This window comes from Talpa europaea (assembly GCF_964194135.1).
Source record: "Talpa europaea genome assembly, chromosome: 7".
NCBI lineage: Eukaryota > Metazoa > Chordata > Mammalia > Eulipotyphla > Talpidae > Talpa > Talpa europaea.
In genome coordinates, this window is record NC_140074.1 from 122,476,059 (window position 1) to 122,498,916 (window position 22,858).

Consider the following 22,858-nt stretch of genomic DNA (forward strand, 5'->3'; position numbering starts at 1 on the left):
GACGCCGCCCTTAAAAGCACAGTCTTAGCTCAGCTGAATCCCATCTACCTATGCCCACACCCTATTCCAGGTGCCCGCCATCAGGCATGCATTCAGGACGAGGATCCATCATCTATCCTGATGGCGGAAGGGCAGAAAAGCCTGACATTTTCTTTACCCTACAACTGGGGACACTCGGGCTGAGGGCAGGTTATGTGCATATGAAAATATGGACACCTGGGCCAGGAGTAAGGCGCAGCGGATAAAGGGGAGATTCCCAGTGGGCCAGGTTGCTGCCTGCCTGCCTCCCTGCTGGTCTGCCTCTGAGTCCAGCCCCCGCACCCCCACCCCCCCGCACCCCAGATTCAGCACTAAGGGATATGTTAGCAATACCTGAGGCTTCAAAATTCTCTTTTGTCTTCCCGAATCAGCAATGAACCTGCCTGGTCTGGAATGGTGGCACAACGGGTTATGTGCCCCTGGGACCCCACACTTCCTGTGACACCATGGGAGAGCACTGGGCCTTCGGGTTTGGCTTGGCTGTGTTCTCCCCCTCGACAAAGTCATCTTGGGGTTAAATGAGGCTTCTTTGCCCGGCCTTCTCTGCAAGTTGTGAGCTTCTCCATGCTCAGCCGGGCACCCTCTGATGTCCTAGGACCCAGTCTCGCCCAATAGGGCTCATTTAACCCCAAATGGGGTTTCTTTGTCCCTGGGTTCTCAAGTTTCCTCCTTCCCTCCTCAGTCTCCATCTACCTGTGCGGCCTCTGGTTTGGCCCGTCCACCACTCTCCACCCCCACCTTGGTATTTTTGTCTTTTCCTGAGTCTCAGCCTCTCCTTTGTTCCAAGTTCTTCCCCAGGCTCTGAGTCCATCTTCCCTACCTCTCCTTCGCTCTCTGGTTTCTCCAGGGACCTCCCTCAAACGCCGCACTCTTTCTGGGACTGCAGGCAGCTGGGGAGTGGGAAGGGGGTCCCCACCTCTGAGGGGCTCACCCAAGGCACAGCCCTATCGATTAGGACTTTCTTTGAGACATCAATGACTGCTACAAGCCTCGCCAGCGCTGCTAATATTAGCCCAGGAAGGCAGCTCACTGATGGATTAGGAGAAATTAAGAATTCAAATTCTGTAATTTGAATTGGAGGGCCGCTGCTTGCTGACAGCTAATACTTCCCCTGAAATTAATGAGTGAAGGAGGATGGCAGTGCTGGTTTTCCTCTTTGACAATATAATTTTCCCCTGTGATCTGTGCCTTTGAAACCCCCATCCCCAAGCAGCCGCTCCCCTGGAGGGCTGGGGTCCTATTGTCATGGATCTTATTCCCAGGATCCTTGTGGAGTCCATAAGTTCAATGGTCTCCTAATTCCCAACAGAGTCCTGGGCTTCTGTCCACTGGCATTCCCAGCAAAGGCCAGGCTGGGGGGCACAGAGAGGCCTTGCTTTCACTCCTGGTGGATGTGGCTCCAGCAAGTGTCTGAATTTCAGGACTTAGTCTGTAAAATGAACATTAATAATTGTCCCTTCTAGGGGTTGGGGTGGGTTGTGAGCCCCAAGATACAAACGTCTTCCTTCTCTCTTCCTCTCTGCCTCTTCTCCCTGTGCATGTGAGCTATGCGGTCCTGCAGAATGCCCACCAACACCCACCTCCCACCTCTGCCCCACCATCAAACTGCACCCATACCTCCTTCCTATACGAAGCCCATCTGGCTTCATCCTATTGAGACAATAGTTCATGTGGACTCAGACCCCATTCTTTTCTGCCAAGTCTCCAAAGTCCCAGGTTATTCTGGGAAGGGGGTTTCTGTGTCCCTGACCAAATCACCAGCTTCCCGGAGTTGGCACTGACCCTGTGCCTGGCAACCAACAGGTGCCCAAGAACCCGATGAATGAATTTAACTTTCTAGTCCCTTTATCCCTGGCTCACTGTCCCTCTACCCAAGCCCACCAAATGTCCAGTAAATGCTTGCTGATGATGGCTAGATGCAGGGGTCTGCCAGGGCCTGGCCAGTCCTCCCTCAGCCCCAAAGCCCGTGTCTTGGTGGGGTATCGGTAGCTCCCTAGAACAGGTTCTCCAAAATGACAGCTTTTAAGCAGCTTTTTAAAAGGATGTTGACGTGGTGTTTGCTAAGGTGATGGAGAAAAGCAGTTAGAGGAAGCCCCAGTCCCAGGCTAACTCTCTCCACCTGACACCTGGCTGAGCTCAGGTGTGGGGAAGAACATCCTTACCTGCCAGAGCAGACAGATCCTGCTTGGAGCCTACAGGTTCCCCATGGGATTGGCCCCTAGAGAATTGGGCCTGTACTGCTCCAGCCCCTTGGAGAATGGCGACACCTGCAGACTCAGCCAGCACCGCTTCCTTCTGAGCTGTGAGGGGCCTTAGGGTCCCCTAGGAACAGCTTCCTCTTTGACAGACGGGGAAACTGAGGCTTAGTCTGTGGTTAAATTCCAATTATCTGTTCAATAGGGAGAAAGCTAAAGGGCGATCCCCAGTGCAGAAATCTCAATTCCCTGTAGAGAGCTCTGTTCTATTCAATTGTTCTTTCCCTCCAGCTAGTATTTGAGCAAAAGTTTACTCCCCAAGGTGGCTGGGGCTGGAGGCAGAGAAGGGAGATATGTGTAAAAGCAGTTTTCTAAGTGGCTGATGGCTGTTTGGGGGAGGAAACAGGGCTGCTGGAATGCTGTCTCCGCCCCACACATACACTGCCACCCCACGAAGCCTCTCTTTCCAACCTGCTTGCCTGGAAAGCACCCACTACTACCACCACCAAATTTCTCTCTTCTGCTGAGACTCAGGCGCGATCCAGGATTGAAAATCAGGGACAGGGTAGGTGTCTGGGGGAAGTAGCTTAGAAGAATAAAGTCCCTCAAAGCTCAGAGGCTGCCAGCTCCCGCCTGACATTCCCAGGCCGCTCCTGCCCCCGCAAGGCCCCTCAAAGCCCAAATCGCCTTTTCCCAGATCCAATTAAAATGGTGTTTGGAGCAAGATTGAAATAATCACATAATCATTTTCTCCAGTAAAGTTACTGGCTGGAGTCCGATTTGAAAGTCAAGTTGGTAATTGAATCTGAGGGATGGCAATGGGGGGTGGGGGGAGAATGATGGGGTGCTTCATGGGGATCAGAGGCTCCGGCTGTGATCGCCCCTCCCACCGCAGGCAGCAGGGGTTTTCCAAAGCCCACTCCTCTGTCCATCGCCGTCTCTCTGGTCACAGATGTCTCTTGGGGCCGTAGGGCTCCAGGCTACCAGAGGATAATAGGCCAGGGCTCATGTCATCAGACTTTCTCAATTCACAGGTCAGACGGCAGAGTCCACACACCCAGAGTCACCCAGGGGCGCTGGGCAAAACCAGGAGTCCAGCTGTTCCAGAGCCCCTGGTCCTTCTTTATGTTATTGTGTTAAACTGGCCCTTGTTTATTACCTCCCTGCTGTTGAAACTTAACTGGGATGTGCTTCCCCTAAGGCTGGACGAGAATGGGGCCAGGAGAGACCAGGTGAAGCCCCTGCGGGTGTTTAAAGGTCCTGATATCCTGCTTCCAAAACCTGGACCAGACTGCCCCTGCTACCCACCCTGGCGATCAAACCACAAAATCAGGACCTCTCCCCCCCACCCCCACCCCCACCACTTTGCTCTTAACTCAGGAGGCTAGCTCAGAACACACATGCAGGAATCCTGCACACCCAGGGCTGAAAGGCCCACCTGGGCTGCCTGGCCCTGGGCCTCAAAGCGTCCCTCCTCCAGTGCTAGAATGGGGATCAGAAAACCTGCCACTTGCGGTGGTATATTCATTTCTTCCTTCCTGGCTTCAGCGAATATTCGAATATTCGTTATGTCCCTACCAAGCGAGAGGGCTTGAGCAGGATACCAGGGATGAACAAGGAAGAAATGGCAGCTGTCCTCACGGCCCAGTGGCAGCTCTGAGCAAATTAACAAGTGCAGCACCATAGGAGACCCTTACTGCTGCTGGGGAGAAGGGGCTGCCAGGCTGAAGTGACCTCTAAGCTGAGGAGGAGGTTTGTTTTCCCGAGAAGATTGCTAAGACTGGGAAGTAGGGGGGAGAAAACAGGTGTTCATCTTGGGCAAGTTGAGGCCTCAGTTTCCTCTTCTCCAGAGTGGACTCTGCCTCTCAGGACCCTGGAGAAGAATGGATAGGAACATACCCCAGACACCACCACGGAAAATTGCGTTGAACTGATTATGCAGTTAATAGAAGGCATTTGCCCCTCCCCCAGGCCAGGGACAGCATCTGGGGGAGGGGTGAGTCAATGGTCAGGGCTGGTGGGGAGAGCGGGGAGCTTAGGACTTGCTCTGCAGAGCCCTTGTGGTTACTGGGGTTGGGAGTCAGGGAAGTGCTTGACCCGGAGGATGGGAGTTTCAGGGCTGGCGAAGGTGTGGAGCTGGTGCTGCTGCAGGGCTGAGCCTGGCCTCCACAGTCAGTGCCCGGTTCCACATAGCCAGTACTTCTGGGCCTTTGGCCCTCCAGGCCCAGGGCAGCAAGGTGAAAGTTTCTAGGAGCATCTAATAACCTCCTCATCCCTCTCAGCTGCTCAATAGCTGCCTTCAGCAGGGTTCGTGCAAGACGTGCCATTCTGGAACTGGCTGGGGGGCCAAGGGAGTGACCCCACAGAACCTCTGCCCTCACGAAGGTGCTAGAAGAGACCAAGCCATGGGTGAGCCTTGTGCTTCCCTCATCAGCTGACCAGCCCCTGAGTTCTCTGCCCTGTGGGCCCTCCTAAGCATGTGCCTATGGCCCCAGTGCCCTTCCTGGCACGGTTGGCCTCCTGGTCAGCTGCTGCAGGGGTGAGTCACAGCTCTCATTAGAGCTTAATTAATCAATTGAGTTAATCAGACAGCTGGGATGTGCTGTGGTTGCAGATGGGGGCAGACAAGAGAAAGAGCCAGAGCACGAAGGGCCGGTCAGGTGAGCTGGGGCTGGCAGTGGAGCCTGGCAGGTTCCAAGGGAGGGGGGCGCTGGCCAAGCCTGCACCTGAGGTCCCCGAGAAGAAGGATGAATAGGCTCAGCAAAGGCCCATGATGGGCCGCGCTGAAAGGTGCCCTTTGCTGGTGCCAGAGACAGAGCCTGGGGAAGGAGAATGGAGGGCCTCTCCCACCCCTGGCTTCCACTCTCATTTTTTATCTTGTCACGTGTGTCTCTGAAAGCTGTTTGAAATCCTTGTTTGAATAAAATGGGATCGGGAACAAAAGAAAGAATTTAAAAAGGTTGGTCCTCTCATCCTCTGATCCCCGCCTGATGGGGGAGACCAGAGTCTACTGGGGACACAGACAGAGACCCAGACTCAGAGATAAAGAGACACAACATTAGTTGAGCCGCTCAGGCTCTGGACATCTGGACTGGGGGGGGTGAGAAGGGACCGCGGGGACCAGAGCCAAGGGCGGGCAGGAGTCCAGGAAGAATTCGGGAGTGGAGTTTACATTGTGATTTGTAAAATGTTGTTTCATCTATTTTTTCTCATCCGACCTTGGTATTACCTTGGAGGGTGGGGTGGGGAGCAGGACAAAGTATGAAGATGAGAAATGATTTCAAAGAGATCTTAGAACAGCCCGACAGACCCCGGCTTCTAGGGGTGTGGTGTTTCCATGGGGCCAATGGGCTGAGGGCAGTGTCCAGGGACCAGAGTCTGAGACTGGGAGAGGCCAGAGTCCAAGGCCTGGGGACAGGTAAGGGACAATGGGAGATGGATTTGAGGGGGGCAGGCACAGGTGGGACTGCAGTGAGCAGGAGAGTGGAGAGGCCTGAGGTTGCAGGAGGGGAAAACTGCCCCCCCCCCAACAAAGGGAGTCTGGCCACAGGGGCTGGATTGGTTAGTCCTGCAAGGGGCCTGGGAATGAGGTTCCTGAATGCCAGAAAGAAAGGGTTTTATGCTGGAGGGTTCTAGAATGACAAACCACGGAGTTTGAAACTGAGTTTAATAAGCACTGGGAATCACTGGAAGCCTCAAACTGGGAAGAACAGACTTAAAGCAGTTTTGGAGAAAGCGAGTCTCGTGTGTGTGTGTGTGTGTGTGTGTGTGTGTGTGTGTGTGTACATGTGTGAGCGTGTCTAGAGCAGTGGTTCTTACTCTTTTTCATGAGTCAGAGGGTGCCTCTAAGTCTTGACAAAGCTTCGCCGCTCACCTTAGGAGACACCCATACTCACAAGTTTTCGCCTTCGACGCCAACGACGAGGGCCGGGAGGCAGATCCACAGACCTCTGGAAGCCCATTTGCTGGACCGCCCAGGGCTTAGATCTCCTGGAATCCCTAAAATCTGCTCCCCATTAGCTGTAGAGTCTGTGAAAGATATAATTGTAACCTAGGGCCCCCCAAGGCTCTTGGACCCTGCGGGTTTGCCAGGCTTCTGGGCAGCCTGGTGCCTCTCCCACACCTTCCCCTCGCGGGATTCCTTTTTTTTTTTAAAAGATTTATTTATTTATTTATACAAGAACCAAGGTACAGGCCAGATGTGCAGGAGGGTGAGAGGATTCACCGGAGACAGAGCGGGGAACAGAACAGGTAAACTGACAAAATACACTGCTGAGGGGAGCAGCGGGCAAGACAGGAGAGGTCTGCAGCGCCATGTGGGACCCGCGCCATCCGGCCGGACCCAGTGCTGCAGAGGCTGCGGACAGCTTTACAGCGCTGTGCTCAACCGCCTGCGCCACCAGGGGCCGCCCACCCCCACGGGATTCTATAGCCAGGGCAGGGAGGACTGGTAGGCAAGTAGGGCTGAGGGCACTTGGGCACAGGCTAGCTGGCCTGGGTGTGAGAGCTCCAGGCTACCAGGCCCCATTCCTGGCTCCCGACATCAGCAGAAAATGTCAGGCTAGACCCAGGAGGTCTGCCTCCCTGCCAGCGCTTAGTGCCCTTTGCATTACCCAGAAGCAGCCTCGCTCACTCCTCCCCGCACACGCTAGCGCTGAGAGCAGCAGAGAAGAGGGACTCTGAGTCCTGGCTCCAAGTCCCGAGCTCCAGTGAAAACGTTTCTGGGTTTGCTGTGTGACTCCTGGAAATCATAATCTTCCTGGGGCTCCTCTCCTGCTCTTTCCTGCTAGCTGGGACACCCGCACCCCCCCACCCCCCAGCAGGGTGGCCCCTGTAGGACCTGCCCAGCAATGGCGGCCTTGGAGGAGGCTCCCCCTCTCCCTCCTCACTTTCTCTTTTCCTTGCATTTGCTCACAACTCCCCAAACATGTAAACTTTGTAAAAACTCAGGGCCTCCCTGGTGGCGCAGGCAGTTGAGCGCAGCGCTGTGAAGCTGTCTGCAGCCTCTGCAGTGCCGGTTCAATCCTGGCCAGCTGGGGAGATACCCACATGGCGCTGCAGACCTCTCTTGTCTTGCCCACTGCTCCCCCCAGCAGTGTATTTCCGTCCTCCTGCCTGTTCTGCTCCCTGCTCTGTCTCTGGTGAATCCTCTCACCCTCCCCCGCCTCTGGCCTGTACCCAGTGCTTGTAAAAATAAATAAAATAGGGCCTCCCCGGTGGCGCAGCGTTTGAGCGCTGGGTTGCAAAGCTGCCCGCGGCCTCTGCAGCGCCGGTTCGATCCCCGGCTGCTCCCCGGCCACCAGAGGAGGGTCCCACATGGCGCGCAGACCTCTCCTGCCGCCCGCTGCTCCCCTCAGCAGTGTACTTCGGTCCTTCTGCCTGCTCTGCTCCCCGCTCTGGCTCTGGTGGATTCTCTCACCCTCCCGCGCTTCTGACTGTACCCAGTGCATGTGTAAACAGAACAAACAAATAAATAAATAAATAAACATGCCTCTAAAAAAAAATAATAATAAATAAATAAATAAAATAAACCTTAAAAAAATAAGATTTAAATTAATTTTGCCTGTTTCTTTGTGCTTTGTCAATGTGGCCACTGGAACACTGAAATGCACAGAAGTGGTTTGCAGGTGATTTTTACAGCTCAGAGCAGCTCCAGGTAGCCTCCCCCCTCATCCCTATGCAGGGCTTGGAATAATCTCACTAAAAACTCTGTGAGATGAGAGGGGTATGGGGGTCACCTACCTCCAGGCTGCAGATCAGGAGGGTGAGAATTTGAGGTCAAATGACAAGGTCAAGGTCACATAGCCAGGAGAGGTGTGGCCAGAGAGGAGCCCAGGTTTTCCTGACTGTAGAAGGGAGGCCCACTTTCCAGAACCATCCAGAAATATGCCCCTTTCTCCCTGTTGCTGCTAACCCACCCTGAACAGCTCCCACCTCCCCATCCCTGCTGAAGCTGCTCTCCCCTCTCCAGCAGGAACTTCCTGCTAGAGGCAGCCTCCTGACAACCCCTCAGAACTAATGTCCCAGGCGCACATTGAAGACAGAGTCTGATCTCACATTAGACAGCATGGCCTATGTCCCTCCCCCCATCAAAGGGGTGCCATTGCCCTGACACTAGAGCCCTGGCTCCTTCATCCCCGTGGCCATTCATGTAGTGTCCCCAGGGCTGGAGACGCAATGGCCACCACACCCACTTTCCCCCCACCGCGACCCCCCTCCCGGGAGAGGAGCACAGTCAACAGCAAGGGGACTGTTTCTTTAATTTCCCCCCTGTCTGTCCGTCCCTGGAACGTGATAAAAATACCCAGCATTGATCTTTTTTTCTTCCCCTTCTGCCAGGATAATGTTTACCCAGGTGTCAATCAGGAGAAGAATTTGGCTTCCTAATTTCTCTTCTCCTCCCTGGGGGCCTCGCATCTCCCCGCCTCACATGGACACCGAGCTGGAATCAAGGTTGCTAATAATCCCCCAGCACACACAGACACCGAGAGCACATATATTAAAGTCACATATTGATTTATATTTTCGGGTCCCTCTGCCTTTCTGCCCAGTCTCAGCCTTTCTCTCTGCCAAGGAGAAAAAAGAATTACACAGCTATATTTATCGCCAAGATGTTTAGTGTAAAGAGCATTGCGTCCGAAGGCAATTCCCACCCCCCACTCTCTTTGGGGTTATTTTTTAAAAATAGTGTGACACCGCCTGTCCATAAGTATTCATCTTTTGTTGTTCATTCTTTAACTTTCCCCTGAAGGAAGTAGTGAGAGATTTAAGGTAGACTGCCAGAAGGACTTCCTGCCTGACAAATGGTGGCTGCCATCCCGGAGGGAGCTGGTGAGGTTGTCTTGGCAACAGACCATCCTTATGCACGTGGGGTAGGGGAGAGAAGGAATCTGTGTAGAAGGTGGAGCAATGGACTTAGCAACTTGGAGAGGTCACCCCCCCCCCCATCCAAAGAGCACCTCCTGACTAGTGACTCCCCATCTACAGTTCTAGTCCACGGTTGGGAAACCAAGAGGCTGAGGCTGAGTTTACTTCCTACTGTGTGGCCTAGACCAAGTCCTCCAGGCAGTTGACTCCTGCCCTGGGACAGGAGGCGGGTTCTGGCTGTGGGGAGGTGCAGGTGGAAGCGAGGAGGAGGAAGACGGTGTGCAGATTCGCCCAGCGATGAAACAGGGAAGGAAGGGTCAGTCCCTAGACACAAAGCCGGGACCCTCAGCCTTCCCCGACGCCCGACATCGCTCCTCCCACACAGAATGCCTGTCTCTCTGGCCTAGCAGCCATTTTAAAAATTCCTATTTGGCTCCAGTTCCCTCAAGGAACTCTGGAAGCTGCGCTGGGCCTGGGAACACTCACACAGTCTCAGCACCATCTTCCTAATGCCTGTGGGTGTGCTGTCCCTCTCACACTCCTGCTCTCCTTTTTCCTTTACACACCCTCTGGGGGACCTCCCTGGTGGTGCAGGGGTTAAAGACAGCATTATCAAGCTATTCCCAGCCACTGCAGCATGAGTTCGATCCTCTGGCCAGGGCGCTGACCCACATGGCACAGCAGACCTCTCCTGCCTGCCCGCTGCTCCCCTCAGCAATGTATTTCAGTAGATCCACCTGTTCTGCTGCCCACTCTCTCTGGTGAATTCTCTCAACACCCCCACCTCTGGCTTACACCCCACTTCTTGTATGCATAAATAAATAAATAAATCTTTAAAGAACAATGCTCTGGGAGGCTGAGGGTGACTGCCCTGTTTGACATAGGGGAAAACAGGTTAAATAACTTGCCCACACTGCGCACCCAGGAGGCGGCCAGCCTCCACAACAGCCCAGCTTCCTGATTCAAGGGCACGCCTCCCCCCTGCCTGGGCATAGCCCCAGGTACTCAGGCTCTGGTGACCTTCAGAACCCTCCAGCCCCCTCCTTGCCTTGGGGTCAAGGCTCTCTTTGCTCACCCCCAGGCCCAGCTAAGTCTCCATCCTCAGCGCTGAGAAGCAGCCGCTCTTCTGGTGTTGCCCAGATGCACCTGGGCTGGGGGGCAAAACTTTCTCAGACGGAGGCTGACCTGCGCCCGTATCTGCCTGGCTTCTACCAGGGACTCTGGGGGGCCGGCTGCCCCCTGTTTTCCCCTTGGATTTTCCGGTAACTTGTGTTCATGCCACCCCACTGTCCCTTATTTCATTCCTGAGCCTATTTACCCCGAGGGCAAATATCTAGGCGGAGCCAGTGCGGACCTGGCCAGGGCAGGGCGCTGCGCCTCTGCCCTGTGGACGCCCACAGCAACCTTGCCAGGTGGCGATGGACCCCCACCTTACAGACGTGGGTGGGGGCTGAGGCTCAGGGAGCTTCTGCTCAGCTCAGCTTTTACTCAGAGGGTCAGAAGGTTCCTGGAGTCGGGTCAAGTCCGGGTGACCCAAAGTCCTCGCTTGGGAGCTCAGCCGCAGCGCACCCCGAGGCCGTCGCGGCCTGGCGAGCGCGGGCAGCGCCAGACAGCGCAGGGCGCAGCGGGAATCCGCCACGACGACCCTCCCGGGGAACTTTCCCCATTGAAAATCTGCTCCCCTCGCGGACACGGGTGATGTATGGCTGGAGCTGATGAGAAACGTGCGGCGCGGAGGAGGCGGGCGGCGCGGGCGGCCGGGGCGGGGGCGGCGCGGCATTGAGATTCCGCGGGGCGCGGGGGGCGGCGCGGCCCTGACACGGGCCGGGTAATTGATCTGGAGGTGCCAATTTGCAGCAACTAAATATTTGGTTTCTGCCTCTGCCCGCTCCGCTCTCTGCTCAAACAAACTTCAATTAAAAGCGAAAAGCGGGGGGTGGGGGGAGCGGGGCGGGGGGAGGCGCCCAGGTCCCCGCGGCCGGATCGATGCTGGGGAGCAGCCGCGCGAGCGCCGCGCCTCGGGCTGGGGACCCAGAGGACGCGGCGGGGCGGGCGCCCCCTTCCGCGTCGCTGAGCGCCGGGCCGAGGAGGGGTCCGGGGGGGGGGGGGCGCCCTCCAACCCGCGGCCTAGGCTCCAGCTCCCTGCTCGTGGGAGTGGAGGGCGCCCACGATGTGCCAAGCGGCAGACTCAAATAGGGCCGGCCCGGGCACCCCCATACCGACGTCCAGGCCTGTGTACTTGGGGGCAGGGACCCCGGGAAGGAGAGGCCGCGGGCCCCACTCCCCACTCCCACTCAGGCTCGCCTGAGTGCGGCTCACAAGCCCAGCTCCTGTCCCCTCTGGCCGTCTGCCCACACTTGAGTTGGCCAAAGGGCTAAGGGGGAGCCAACCCAGGCCCTGGGGTGGGTTGGCCACAGCCTGGAGCGGGAGAGGGGAGCACAGCGCTGCCTTTGAGGAGGTCAAGACTGTAATCACTCACTGTGCAGACGCCAGTTCCTGCCCCTCAAGGATCTCCCAGGACTTGCAGAGACCTCAAGGCTGGGAGGGGGAGCTGCGCATTGGCGGCAGGAAGCAGGTCCCCAGAGTGGGCCAGCCTGGAGGGGAGGGCTTTAAGGCCATTCTGGAATGGCGTGAGGAAGCATGGGGGTAAGCGTGGGAAGAGGAGAATCGGGGTTATTTCATCTGAGGTGGAAGGCCGGCAGGAGTGCTGGGAAGGAGCCCCTTCCCCTCCCACATTTCTGTGCCCCACGCCCTGGGTAAAAGATTGGCCTGGCGACTTCCCTGGTTCACCAGTGAGGCTGCTGCGGGTCCATTCAAGCTGCAAGCTGCAGCCTTTTTCTCCCTTCCTTTCCTTTCCCTCTCCCTGGCCCCCCAGGAATCCTGGGGTGGGGGGTGGAAAGCACAGGCCCCGCCTCATGAGCCCCAGCTTACAGGCCCTCAGAGGGCCCTGCAGGGCTCCTGAGTCAGGGAGGCCTGGGTGCCTCCCCATTTCCAAACCTCCTCAATGCCTGGGCTCTGGGAGAGACTGGTCTCCCCCCTCTGTCCCTCTTCTACTCCAAGCAGATGCTCCTGGACCACCACCCCCCCCCCCCCCCATGGGCTCTTAGCACACCCAGTTCTCTCTTTGTGGCTCGGGGCACAGAGCTCATCACAGAGGAGTTGGATCCAGAGCTCTGTGAAGCTGAGGAGGAATCCCGTTGGCCCCCCCCCCCAGAAACCTCCCATTCTCCCCCACTTTCCCACCCCAGCTCCTCTCAGGGACTATAGAATTCCTGCCTGAAGCAAAAGCCCCAAGCCCCTTTCCAGCCTGCAAGCCGGTTGCCTGCTCCCTCCCATGCCCCCCCTCCCTCCCTCCTCACTCTCCCTGGGCGCTGAGCTGTGGAGCAGAATGATTTCCTGTAATTGGCCAGCAATCCGGCTGCCCGACTTGTTCTATCGACATGCTGGTTAGCTGGAAATTGTATTGGAATCTGAGCGACAGGGAGGGGAGAGTGGGGAGCCCGGAGAGGAGCTCTTTGGGTCCCAGCTGGGTGCACCTCCGCCCTGCAGGCAGGGTAGAGGAGCCACCTGCTACCCTTCCCAGAGGGCGCTGGAAGGCAACCAGCCCATGCACCTCACCTCCGGCCTCACTTGACTCCTCCCTGCCCACCTCTATGTACCCCCATGGCCTTGGGTCAACAATGCACCCTGTTCCCTCTCTGCTCCCCACTCCTTCCTCCTGACCCAGAGTGCCTTTGTGTCTCTCCCTCTCCCACCCCAGCCGGGGTGCCCCACACCTCCCCCTGGCCCTCCCCCAAGGAGAGGGGGATTGAACGCCTGAAGAAGAGTTGACTCAGCTCCCAGGGAGCAAAGGTGTGGGGCGGTGCAGGGAGCGGGCGGGGCACTGAACTGGGATTCTGGAAGCCTGGGGATCCTGTCTGTTGGCTACCTGGATCCCCTGAGCCTCTGTCAAATTCTAGCCCTGCCACCTTCACGCCTGCGCACCTGAGAAGCTGCGAGGGGGTAACTTCACGGTTGTGCTCCCCAAGCTCTGAGGGTTACCCCAGGGCCAGCCCCAGCCTGAATAGGCGGTTAGGGCCGCGGGGTCGCTGCGCCGGTGTCTTCCCGGCTCTGCGCGGGATGGCCGGGCCCAAGCGGGGATGGAGCGCAGGGCGCCCGCGGGGGTGGGAGTCCAGGGTGGTGCGCGCCGCCCTCGCGGGCGTGGACGTGTCCATTGCTGCGCCCGTCCCGTCCCGTCCCGAGCCGTCCCGAGCGCCCGCGGCTGCAGCCCAGGGGACGCGGAGCACAGCTCTTCCACTAGCTCCAGGGTCAAGCCGCCACTAGGCACCCCCGGCCCGCGCCCCCACCGCGGCCGCTCGGCGGGGGTCCTGAGACCGTCCTCCGCCTCGGGGGGCGGCGGGGAGGCGAGAACGCGACCGAGAGAAAGTTAGAAACGGCGGCTGAGGCCCGACCCCTGCCTGGGCGAGTGCTGCCACCTGCCGGCCAGAGGGGAGGCCGCGCCGCGAGCACCGGCTGAGGCTCGGTGACGCCCTGCAGCCCTGCAGCTCTGGAGGGCACAGCCCCAGCAGCCGAGCCATGAAGGCCCGCTGGGAGAACGTGGGCCTGCTGAGGCGTCTCTGGCCACCAAGCCTGGGGAAGGAGCCTGTGAGGATCGGCAGTGGGATCCTTAGTGGGAATAATCGATGTGATGTTCCCCCGGGGTGTCTCTACCAGCATGGCCAGCAAACCACAGGCCCCCAAGAGGGCTTTACTGTCTGATGGGGGGGGGGGGCGGGGTAACAGCACTGTGAGGGGTCCGTGCTTTTCCTCCTTTCCCCCTCCTACCAGGCACCCCCAGAAGGCAGCTGCCTTCTGCCAGCCCCAGGCTGCCCTGGGCCCCACCTTGCATCTTGCTGCCTCCTCGTCCAGCCTTGTTTTGCCTGTTGGGGTTTGCAGTGATTTACTGAGCTGGTCTCTGAGGTAGAAGCAGCTCTGGGAAAGTGGGGGCTCTAAATATGACCACCACAGCATTCACATTTGTCACGCTCATTTCTGGCCTTAATAGGCTGCTGGCCGCAGGAGCAACACATCAGCGGGCCTGCTGGCTTTGGCAAGGGGAAGCTCATGTCTACGCTGGCCTAATTTGCACGGGGAGGAAGATGGAGGAAGTGGGTGTGCGGAACATCTGGGCCTGGCTGCATCCCGATGCTCTGGGGGAAGATAGAGAGCTTCTATGCCTTCTGGGGTCTGGCAAAGCAGCGTAACCCCAAATGCTGCCAACCACATCTGGGAACCTTGGTCGGCAGGGGTGCTGGGGGAGAGCGACAGCGCAGCACATTCCAGATCCACACACTTTATTAAGCACCGCTGGGGGAGGATCACAGAGATAGTAAGACACAGCCCCCGCCTCAGAGGGCTTACAGTCTAGGAGGGAGACCAGCTAGCTTTTGGCTGATCACTACATGACAGATTAAGGTAGATGCGGCAGGGTGGTATCCCAGAGCGCCTAACTCAGTTTCAGGCTCCAGGTGGTGCCTACACTGGGAGCTAGCCAGCTCTAGAGGAAAAGGTATTCCGGGTAGGGAAGCAGCATGGACAGGCAAAGGCAGAGAGTCCAGAAATAGCCAGGGGCTTGTGGACCACCCAGAATTCAGGGCTAGGGGAGCATGGAGCGGGAGGGAGGGGGTGGGAGGTGAAAAGCATGGTGTGGGGAATGCTGGAGAGTATCAAGGCAGGATGGTGGGTCATTCCAGAAGAGACCCACCTCAGGCTGGCTACAGCATTTCCTCCAGGGAGCTCTCACTGCATCCTGGTCCCGGGTTTCACCCAGGGAGGTCCTGTTTGAAGGTGGCAGTGTCTGGTCCAAGCTGATATCCCATGGTCCACGAGGAGGTTTTGGCCATGACAGGGCATGTGCTTGGGGAGTTCAGGGAAGCTCCCAGCTTTCAACACTGGTCAGGCCACAGACAGCACCCACCCCAAGAAACAGGTCTCTCATGGCTGCTTTCACACCCCGGCATGGACACTGTTCTGTTGGCTCCTGGGAAGGGAGGGCAGGAGATCTACTGACAGACACTGTTCTTTGCCTTGGATGGACTCCAGAGGGTGGTGGGCCGACTCCTCCATAGAGTGTGTGTGTTGAAGGTTGGCCTGTGCCTTCCTGCCTGGGAAGCCCAGCTAGAGAGAAGGCAGGAGGTAGCGGATGAGGAGGTAGAGGAGACTGGCAACGCCGGCCAGACCCGTGAGGACGCTGAGCCTCAGTGGCAGGTACTCCAGGGAGCGCTCCAGCTCGGCGTGCAGGAGGATGACCTGGCGTCTGGTGAGGCTCCACTCGCCCGAGTTGTCCAGTACGTGACGGGCCATTCGGACTTTGTCCTTCAGGGGCAGCTGGGCGTTGATTCGGGCCTCTGCATCCTGGCGGTTCAGGTTGTTCCGCTGCATCAGCCGTGCCAGCTGCGTGTCCCGGTCACTAAGGACAGAGCAAGAGGGGCCTGGCATTGGCAGACCCAGCCTCCTCCCACTGGCGAGCTACAGGGATGGGGGCAGTCCCTTGCCTTGAATCTACCTAGGGTTGCATAGCCAAGATGGAGGCCTGGCACTGGCTTCCCCCACCTCACCCCATGCTTTGTGAGGACCCCCGAAATACTATGGGCTCCCTAAGCCCCTTAATAGAAAAGAGGAGGAGAAAGGACTGTGGCAGCTGTTTCTGCCCCTGGGGGTTCTGACTCTGCCATTAGGCCTGAGACTCTCCAGTTTTAAGATGGAAGGATTTGATCACTTGTAATCAGCCTCAGCCTGTGTTCCGGGATGAGTGACCTTTATTGAAAGGCCTGTCTTGCAGCTGGTCACACACTCTGCCCCCCACCCCCACCCCTCAGCCTCTGTGCCAGAAACAGCTTCCCGGGCTGCCACAGGGACCCTTCCTTGGCTTCCCGCCCCCCATGTTTAGACCAAAAGGACGGCACTGAGCTGGTGGCTGCTGTGCTGATGTCACTGAGAAAGAGTGACAGGCAGCCCTGAGGGGTTTCTAATGGGAGCAAGGGCTGGAGAATTGGACCCTCAGCCTTGAGGCGGGACTAAACGTTACGGTCAAGCCCAGGACACCCGGACTCCCAGAAGAATTCGAAGACTACCCCTTGCCCACCATGACATACCATCTAGGTCCTTCCCCAGGAAACTCCCTGTCCTCCCTTCGGCTATGCAGCAACTACTGGGCTGTCCTCTGGAATGGGGTCACGTCCAACACCTATCCAGCCCCAGGCAGGAAGATGGGCTGCAGAGTCTGTTTTCTGCTACCTGGTCTCTCTGCTTTACCACTAGGCCTCCTTTTTCCCAGTTATGAAACAGGAGGAGCATTATCCCCACACTGGGGAGGCCGAGACTGGAGGCAGCACCTCCCACGGCCCCTCCTGGAGCTGAGAAGCATCCCAGATGGGGAGCTGAAAAACCGATCATGCTATTTTGTGACAATGGGCTTTTCACCCGAACACTTACTCCACAACTGGCAAACTCCTTAAAAATGTGAATGACCACATTCTGGTAAATGCCCCATATTATTTCAAGTATGCCAGGGGCCGTTTGCCAGTTAAAGGAATTCACCGGGATATCCCTATTTCTATAAAGTATAGGTCCCTTTTATGAAAAGCAAACCATCGCTCGTTCCCATCCCTTGGCATCTCTCGAGTCGTACGCCCCCATGTGCAGAAGTGGGGTGTGAAGGGCACCAAGGGCTCCTGTGCTGGTGAGTGGGGCTGGAGGGCCCCCTGGGAAGCAGTCAGAATCTATAAAGCCCCACTTGGCTGTCATAAGCCACAGCTGCCTCTGTTCTCAGCCAACACACTGGCCTCAAAGGGAGCCCAGGGAGGGGCCGGGCAGGGGCAGTGGAGATGTAACCAGCCCCGTTCTGCTTCCTCACCTACGCTCTCCAATCTTTTTTTTTTTAAGCCCTTGGTACAAAGTTCTAATTATGTTAGACTCCAAGGCAGAGAATTGCAAGTGTTCATGAAGTTTGGCCTCAGCTGATAGTTTTTCACAAACAGGGAACAGAGAACCCAGACAGGTCGCAGATTTGTATGGGGCAACACGGGTCATTGGGGGAGCTAAGAGGGTGTGTGAGCTCCATGCCAGGCTCGCAGGATTCAGACTGGGCTTTAAAGGAGTGGGGTGGGGTGGGGTGAGGCTGAGGGCGCCGAGCACTCCAGGCCCCACCCCCAGTGTGCTAGGCGCTTCCCACACGTTAGTCTCTTGAGAACCACTCTGTTCCCAAAATACCCACAAAGCCAAGTGCCCACTTCTGTGTCTGCCGTACTGGTGGGCGGCATCCAGGAAGTCTCTGGGAGGCAGAGACACCCTCACTGACTCTCTCACCCCTCTGGGACTGACTCATTTTCTCTGACAGTTTGATCCTCCTCCTGTTGCCAAGCCTGCATTCTAGTTTGCTTCCTGTCCCGGGGGACTCTGAGAACAAATCCTCAGCTGGGCTCTGAAGGCCCCCTCCCTGCAACTCTCTGTTCATCGGTGTTGCCAGTGGGTGACCCTGGACAAATTCTCTAACTCCCCCCTTGAGTTTTCTGTTCTCTAACTCAGAAGTATCCTGTCTGGTTACCTCATGGTGAAAGGTGAACCGAACAAAGTAATAAATGTGGGAGCTGTTTGGAAAGTTGAAAAGTGCTACAGAAGAGAACTGGGATCCAGTGAGTAACAACATGGTAGCCTAGGGAAAGGCCTGGCATCTGGGCCAAAGTGTCTCAAGAGCCAGCAGGGGGAGCCCTTCCCAAGCACTAGAGAAAAGAGAGAGAGAGAGAGAGAGATGGGGGGGGGGTGGTGGTGGTGGAGAGTGTGTGTGTGTTTTATCTTTTCTCTCTCTTCCCACACCCATCTCCAGGCATATCGGGGTCAGGCACAGAAGTTAGGCACAGAGTTTGGTGTCTACAGGCTCTAGGTACTGCTGCCAACCCCCTGTGCTTCCTGGCTGTCCCACGGGGAAAGGGTAAAGTGATGTGTGTCATTCCTTAGGTACATGTCTTCCCCCAAGGATGCTCCTTTCTAGCCTGTCTGCTGGGCCACGGCACACACTTACCAGTAGACCACGACTGTATGCTTCAGGTACTTGAGCAACTTCTTGGTCTCAAACAGCAGGGGGATATCCAGAATCACATAGCGGTATCCTGGGGAGAGGCCAGGAAGCCCACGAGCTCAGTTCTACAAGCATGCACTGAGGACTGGCTGTGTGCCAGATGTGGGAACAGAGCCGAGGAGGCCTCTGTCCCCTGTGGTGAGGAGTCCCCCAACAGAGAGGGAGACCTTCCGAGGAGAGGACTAACCTGAACTAGTCAGTTCCAGTGCCACGCAGAACAGAATGCTGCAGAAAGTCATTTCTAGCTGGCTAATCTGGGAAGAGCTCCTAGAAAGGATGCATTTGTACTGGCCTTGAAAATCAGGTAGGGGGCCTCCCCGGTGGCGCAGCGGTTGAGCGCTGGGTTGCGAAGCTGCCCGCGGCCTCTGCGGCGCCAGTTCGATCCCCGGCTGCAACCCGGCCACCGGAGGAGGGTCCCACATGGCGCGCAGACCTCTCCTGCCGCCCGCTGCTCCCCTCAGCAGTGTACTTCGGTCCTTCTGCCTGTTCTGCTCCCCGCTCTGGCTCTGGTGAATTCTCTCACCCTCCCGCGCTTCTGACTGTACCCAGTGCATGTATAAGCAAAACAAACAAACAAACAAATAAATAAAACATGCCTCTATAAATAAAAAATTAAAAAAAAAAAAAAAAAAAAAAGAAAATCAGGTAGGGCTTCCCAAATTTGAAAGTGAGCAGATGGGGTGGCGGACTCAAGGACAGCAGAAAAGCAAAGCACTAGGAGCAACAAGTTCTACTGCCCTGGCTGAGCCAGAGGACTCGGCAGCTGGTGAGGAGAAGCAGGTGAGGTGGCAGGGAAGGCACACAGGGCTCGGTCCACCTCGGTCTTGAACCCAAACAATTGTTATTTGTGACACAGCCAGAGTTATAGAACCCAGGGTAGTTTCCAGGAGTGATGGGGTCCTTTTTGCCTCTACTTCATCCAACCTTTGCTAAAAAAACTCTTCCCCAAGAGCCAGACCCAAGCCTGGCCCCCCACTGAAGAGCCCCACCTGAATCTCTCCACCAGCTCTCCATATGGAAGTGGCAGCAGCCCCCAAAGGAAGCAGCAGCTTCCAGGCATCAGAGGCCGACCTCCAGCCAGGGATTACCAGACTTGGCTGGAGTGAGCTGGTGGTTATGACTAGCACTGCGTAACCAACGCCAGTGGGCAAAGGTGCTGGCTGATCCTCTCTCTGGGCGACTACAAGCCAAGGCTAGTATAGGGTGGCGCCCTCACACACTGAATGGGCATGTCCCTGGGCAGCCAACTCAGAAACACCCTCCTGGGCCTCCCTGGTGGCTCCAGGGGTTATATCTAAGCACTGTGAAGCTAGTGGCAGCCACTGCAGCATGAGTTCGATGCTTGAGTTTACTCCCCGGCCATGGAGCTGACCCACGTGGTGCAGCAGCCCTCTCCTGTCTCGCCCGCTGCTCCCCTCAGGAGTGTGTTTCAGTCAATCGGCCTGTTCTGCTCCCCACTCTGTCTCTGGTGAATCCTTTCATCTCCCCGCACCTCTGGCCTACACCCCAGCTCTTGCATGCATAAATACATAAATCTTAAAAAAAAAAAAAAAAGAAAGAAACACACTCCTGGTTCACTTTATGCCTGTGACCCTGTGCGTATGTGAAAAAGTTAGCTGGGGTCCAGGAGCAGTGAGGGGAAGGGACAGGCTCCGCTTCTGCCCAGAGCCCAACACGCAGCCTGGGGAGTCCTGTTCCCCAGGACCTGCTGCTCAGGAAGCCCAAGGGGAACCTCAGGTGAAAGAAGGGATTAAACCACTCGGCACCCACCCTGCACCTCCACAGGCCCTCATCAAGTGCTCCAGGGATGAGGGTTATGATGACGATCGATCGATAGGTCCTGGAGGAGGGAGGCCAGCTCCCGTGCCCCTCCCATCTCCGAGCAGAAGCCAAGGCCAGGTCCTCTTATCTCCCTCTCCTGCCGCTCCCTTCGCCTCCGCTCCCCTCACTGTCCTTTCTCCTTGGCCCCTCTCGGGAGCCTTAGGGCAGCTTTTTTGGTTCACCGGCAAAGGGCTGAAGAGCTGTCACAGCCCTCCTGCTTGATAAGCTCTGCAAACTATCCCGACTCTATTAAGACATCGTCTGCCTACACAGAGACCTCCCCAACAGCTGGTGATCTTATCTGACGTTTGATTATACCAACTTTGACAGTTGTATTTGTTATACTCATCAGGGAAAAACTGGGACTGTGGAAGCCACAGCTGTCGTCCCCATTTTTCACCTTATCGAGCTGAAAAGAGCTTTCTGGCTTTTATTTAAGTGGTGGTGGCGGGGGGGGGGGCGGGTGGATGACACAGTGGGCCAACTTTGGAGCGGGTGACATTATCCGATGCTTCATTTCAGAAGGAGAGAGCCGCGGCCGCCTCAGAGCCCTGCAGATGTACTGCAGCCGGCCTGGGAGCCAGCGAAAGGGCAGGCGCGAGAGGCAGAGGCTTCGCTCCTGCGGGAGGGGGCTGGCATGGACAAAAGGCAGGACAAAGGCAGGGAGTCCAGAGACTCTCCTTGGAGGAGGAGGAAGGGAAGGAGGCCTGCAGCGAGGTACTGAGATGCAGCAAGAGCCAAAGCCGGCGGCAGGGCGATGCCTAGCACCAGCTCCCCCCAGGAGGGGAGGGGGCGGGAGGGTCCATAGCGTGATGTCTGACAAGTCATCCTTTCCAGAGGGGAAGCGGGGGTGGGAGGGCACTCTGTGCATGCAGACTGGACACGTGAGAGAATAAAGGGTCTGGCACTGTGAGAGCCAGGACTTTACTCAGGCCTCATGACTCCATTTTCATCTGCTATTATTATCCCCACCCCCACTAGAAAAATCAACTTACTTCTTAGGGATCATGACTCAAAAGTCTCAAGTGTCTCTTCTCATTAAATTGTCAATCTCCTTAAGAGCTGAGGGACATGTGCCTCTTTCCTCTGGGGCTGGTACAGGGCTCTGCCTGGGGGGTGGGTGCCAATAAATAGCTTGAACTCAATAGCCTGGGTACCCAGTTCCCCCCACCCTGGCCAACCTTTCCCCAGAGAAGGGCCCCACCCCAGGCCTAGGCCTTACCCCGGAGGAAGTACTTGAAAGTCTCCTTCATCATTTCCTTTTGGATCTCAGGGTGGGTGATGGTGTTGAGCAGATGCCGCCGGTCGGGCTGGTTGAAGATCAGGTCTCCCAGGACCTTGCGATCGATGTCGCCATTCTCCAGCAAGACCTCGGTGCCAAAGGCCTCCACGATGCGCCGGTGGGCGGGGCATCCCGGCTGGACCACTGTGCCATGAAGAGGAGGCTGGGTCACCCTGCCAGCCTCCAGGCCAACCAGGGGACCCCAAGGGACTGGAGGCAAAATGATGGGGGAGCCCAGGGGTGCTTCCTTCAGTTGGAGCAAAAACAAAACAAGGGCAGGGAAAGCAGTTAAGGAAGAGAGTAGGCGCTCTTGCTCTTCCTAAGTGAAGGGGAAAGAAGACAACAGAACAGCAGAGAAGGCAAGCATGGGGCAGGGAGCAGGAATCAGGACAGGGCCGACAGGAAAGCCTTCCTCCCTTGAGGCCTGGAGAGCACTTTTAGAAGGAAGGGAGCCAGGGGTGCTGTTGCAGACGATCCTGCAACCAGGCCCTCCACTCACCCTGGCGGGCAATGACGTCAACATCGATGACCGCACACCCCAGCTGCTGGAACACCTGGATCACCGAGCTCTTGCCCGAGGCAATGCCTCCAGTCAGGCCTACCAGGAACATCTTCCCAGGGAACAGGGAGTCAGAGAGGCTGCAGAATGGGGAGCCCGGGAGTCACGGAGCAGGGAAGGTCCAGCCAAGTGGGATGGTCCAGGAAGGCCAGAAGAAACTGTCTGTTGGACAAAGCAGGCCTGGTCAGTGTTGGGAGGGGACAGAGGGAAGGAAGGAAGGCACAACCCGGCTGGGCAGTCAAGCCTGAGCTTGGCGAGCCCTGAGTCCTTTGAGGGATAGAAAACTCTTTCAGGAAAGGACTTTGGAATTCTTTAAAAATACTCATGAAGAAGGCAAGCTCACGGTATAAATTTAGCAATTAAAATGCTGAGTAGGCAGAGCAAGGTCAGGAGCTGCTAAGCAGAGAGTGCTTTCTGGAGGCAAACTTCCCACAGGCAGGGGGTCACCTGCCTCTCTGGTGAACCCCAGGTACTTTCCAGAGACCCACAGATACCCCCAGCTCTGCTCCCGCCTCCATTTTCTAGTTTGGGACACAGGCTCACAGAGACATGGGCTGCCAGCCTGCGGGCCCCAGCACCAGGACCGCCTGGGTGGCTGGTGGACTGAGGAATAATCCCTCCTCCTTGACCAAGGAGTGGTCCAGGTGGGGAACTCAGCACCTGCTAAGCCTGAGGTTTAGAGAAGTATGCATCCTGCCAAGAAGGAATGTAAGGGAAGAAAGGCAGGCTGGGGGGAATGCCCGAGCCTGGTGTGGGGGCTGAGAGGCCTGTGGGACTAAGCAGCAGCAGCACAGCATGGAGGCCAAGAGCTCAAAGCTCCTCAAACCCACCTTTTCCACTCACACGATTTGCAACTCCGGGCAAGTCACTTGCCTTTCTGAACCTCCATAAAATGGGGTTACCAGAAGCTGCCTGCTAAGGCTGCCGTGCAGTGACAATCCCTCGTGCCTGGTATAGTGCCTGGTGTGGAGCAAATGCCC

General features: G+C 56.9%; 1 protein-coding gene across 1 annotated transcript; it reads right to left on the bottom strand.

Moving 5' to 3' along the window:
- Positions 1-15,257: 15,257 nt before the first annotated feature.
- On the bottom strand, positions 15,258-21,930 carry DCAKD (dephospho-CoA kinase domain containing; the record flags this gene model as incomplete). The annotated part of the gene is made up of 4 exons (XM_084236221.1): positions 15,258-15,549; positions 18,160-18,247; positions 21,260-21,463; positions 21,819-21,930. The coding sequence occupies 4 exons, from the start codon at positions 21,928-21,930 to the stop codon at positions 15,258-15,260; spliced, it is 696 nt and encodes a 231-aa protein (XP_084092347.1).
- Positions 21,931-22,858: the final 928 nt, after the last annotated feature.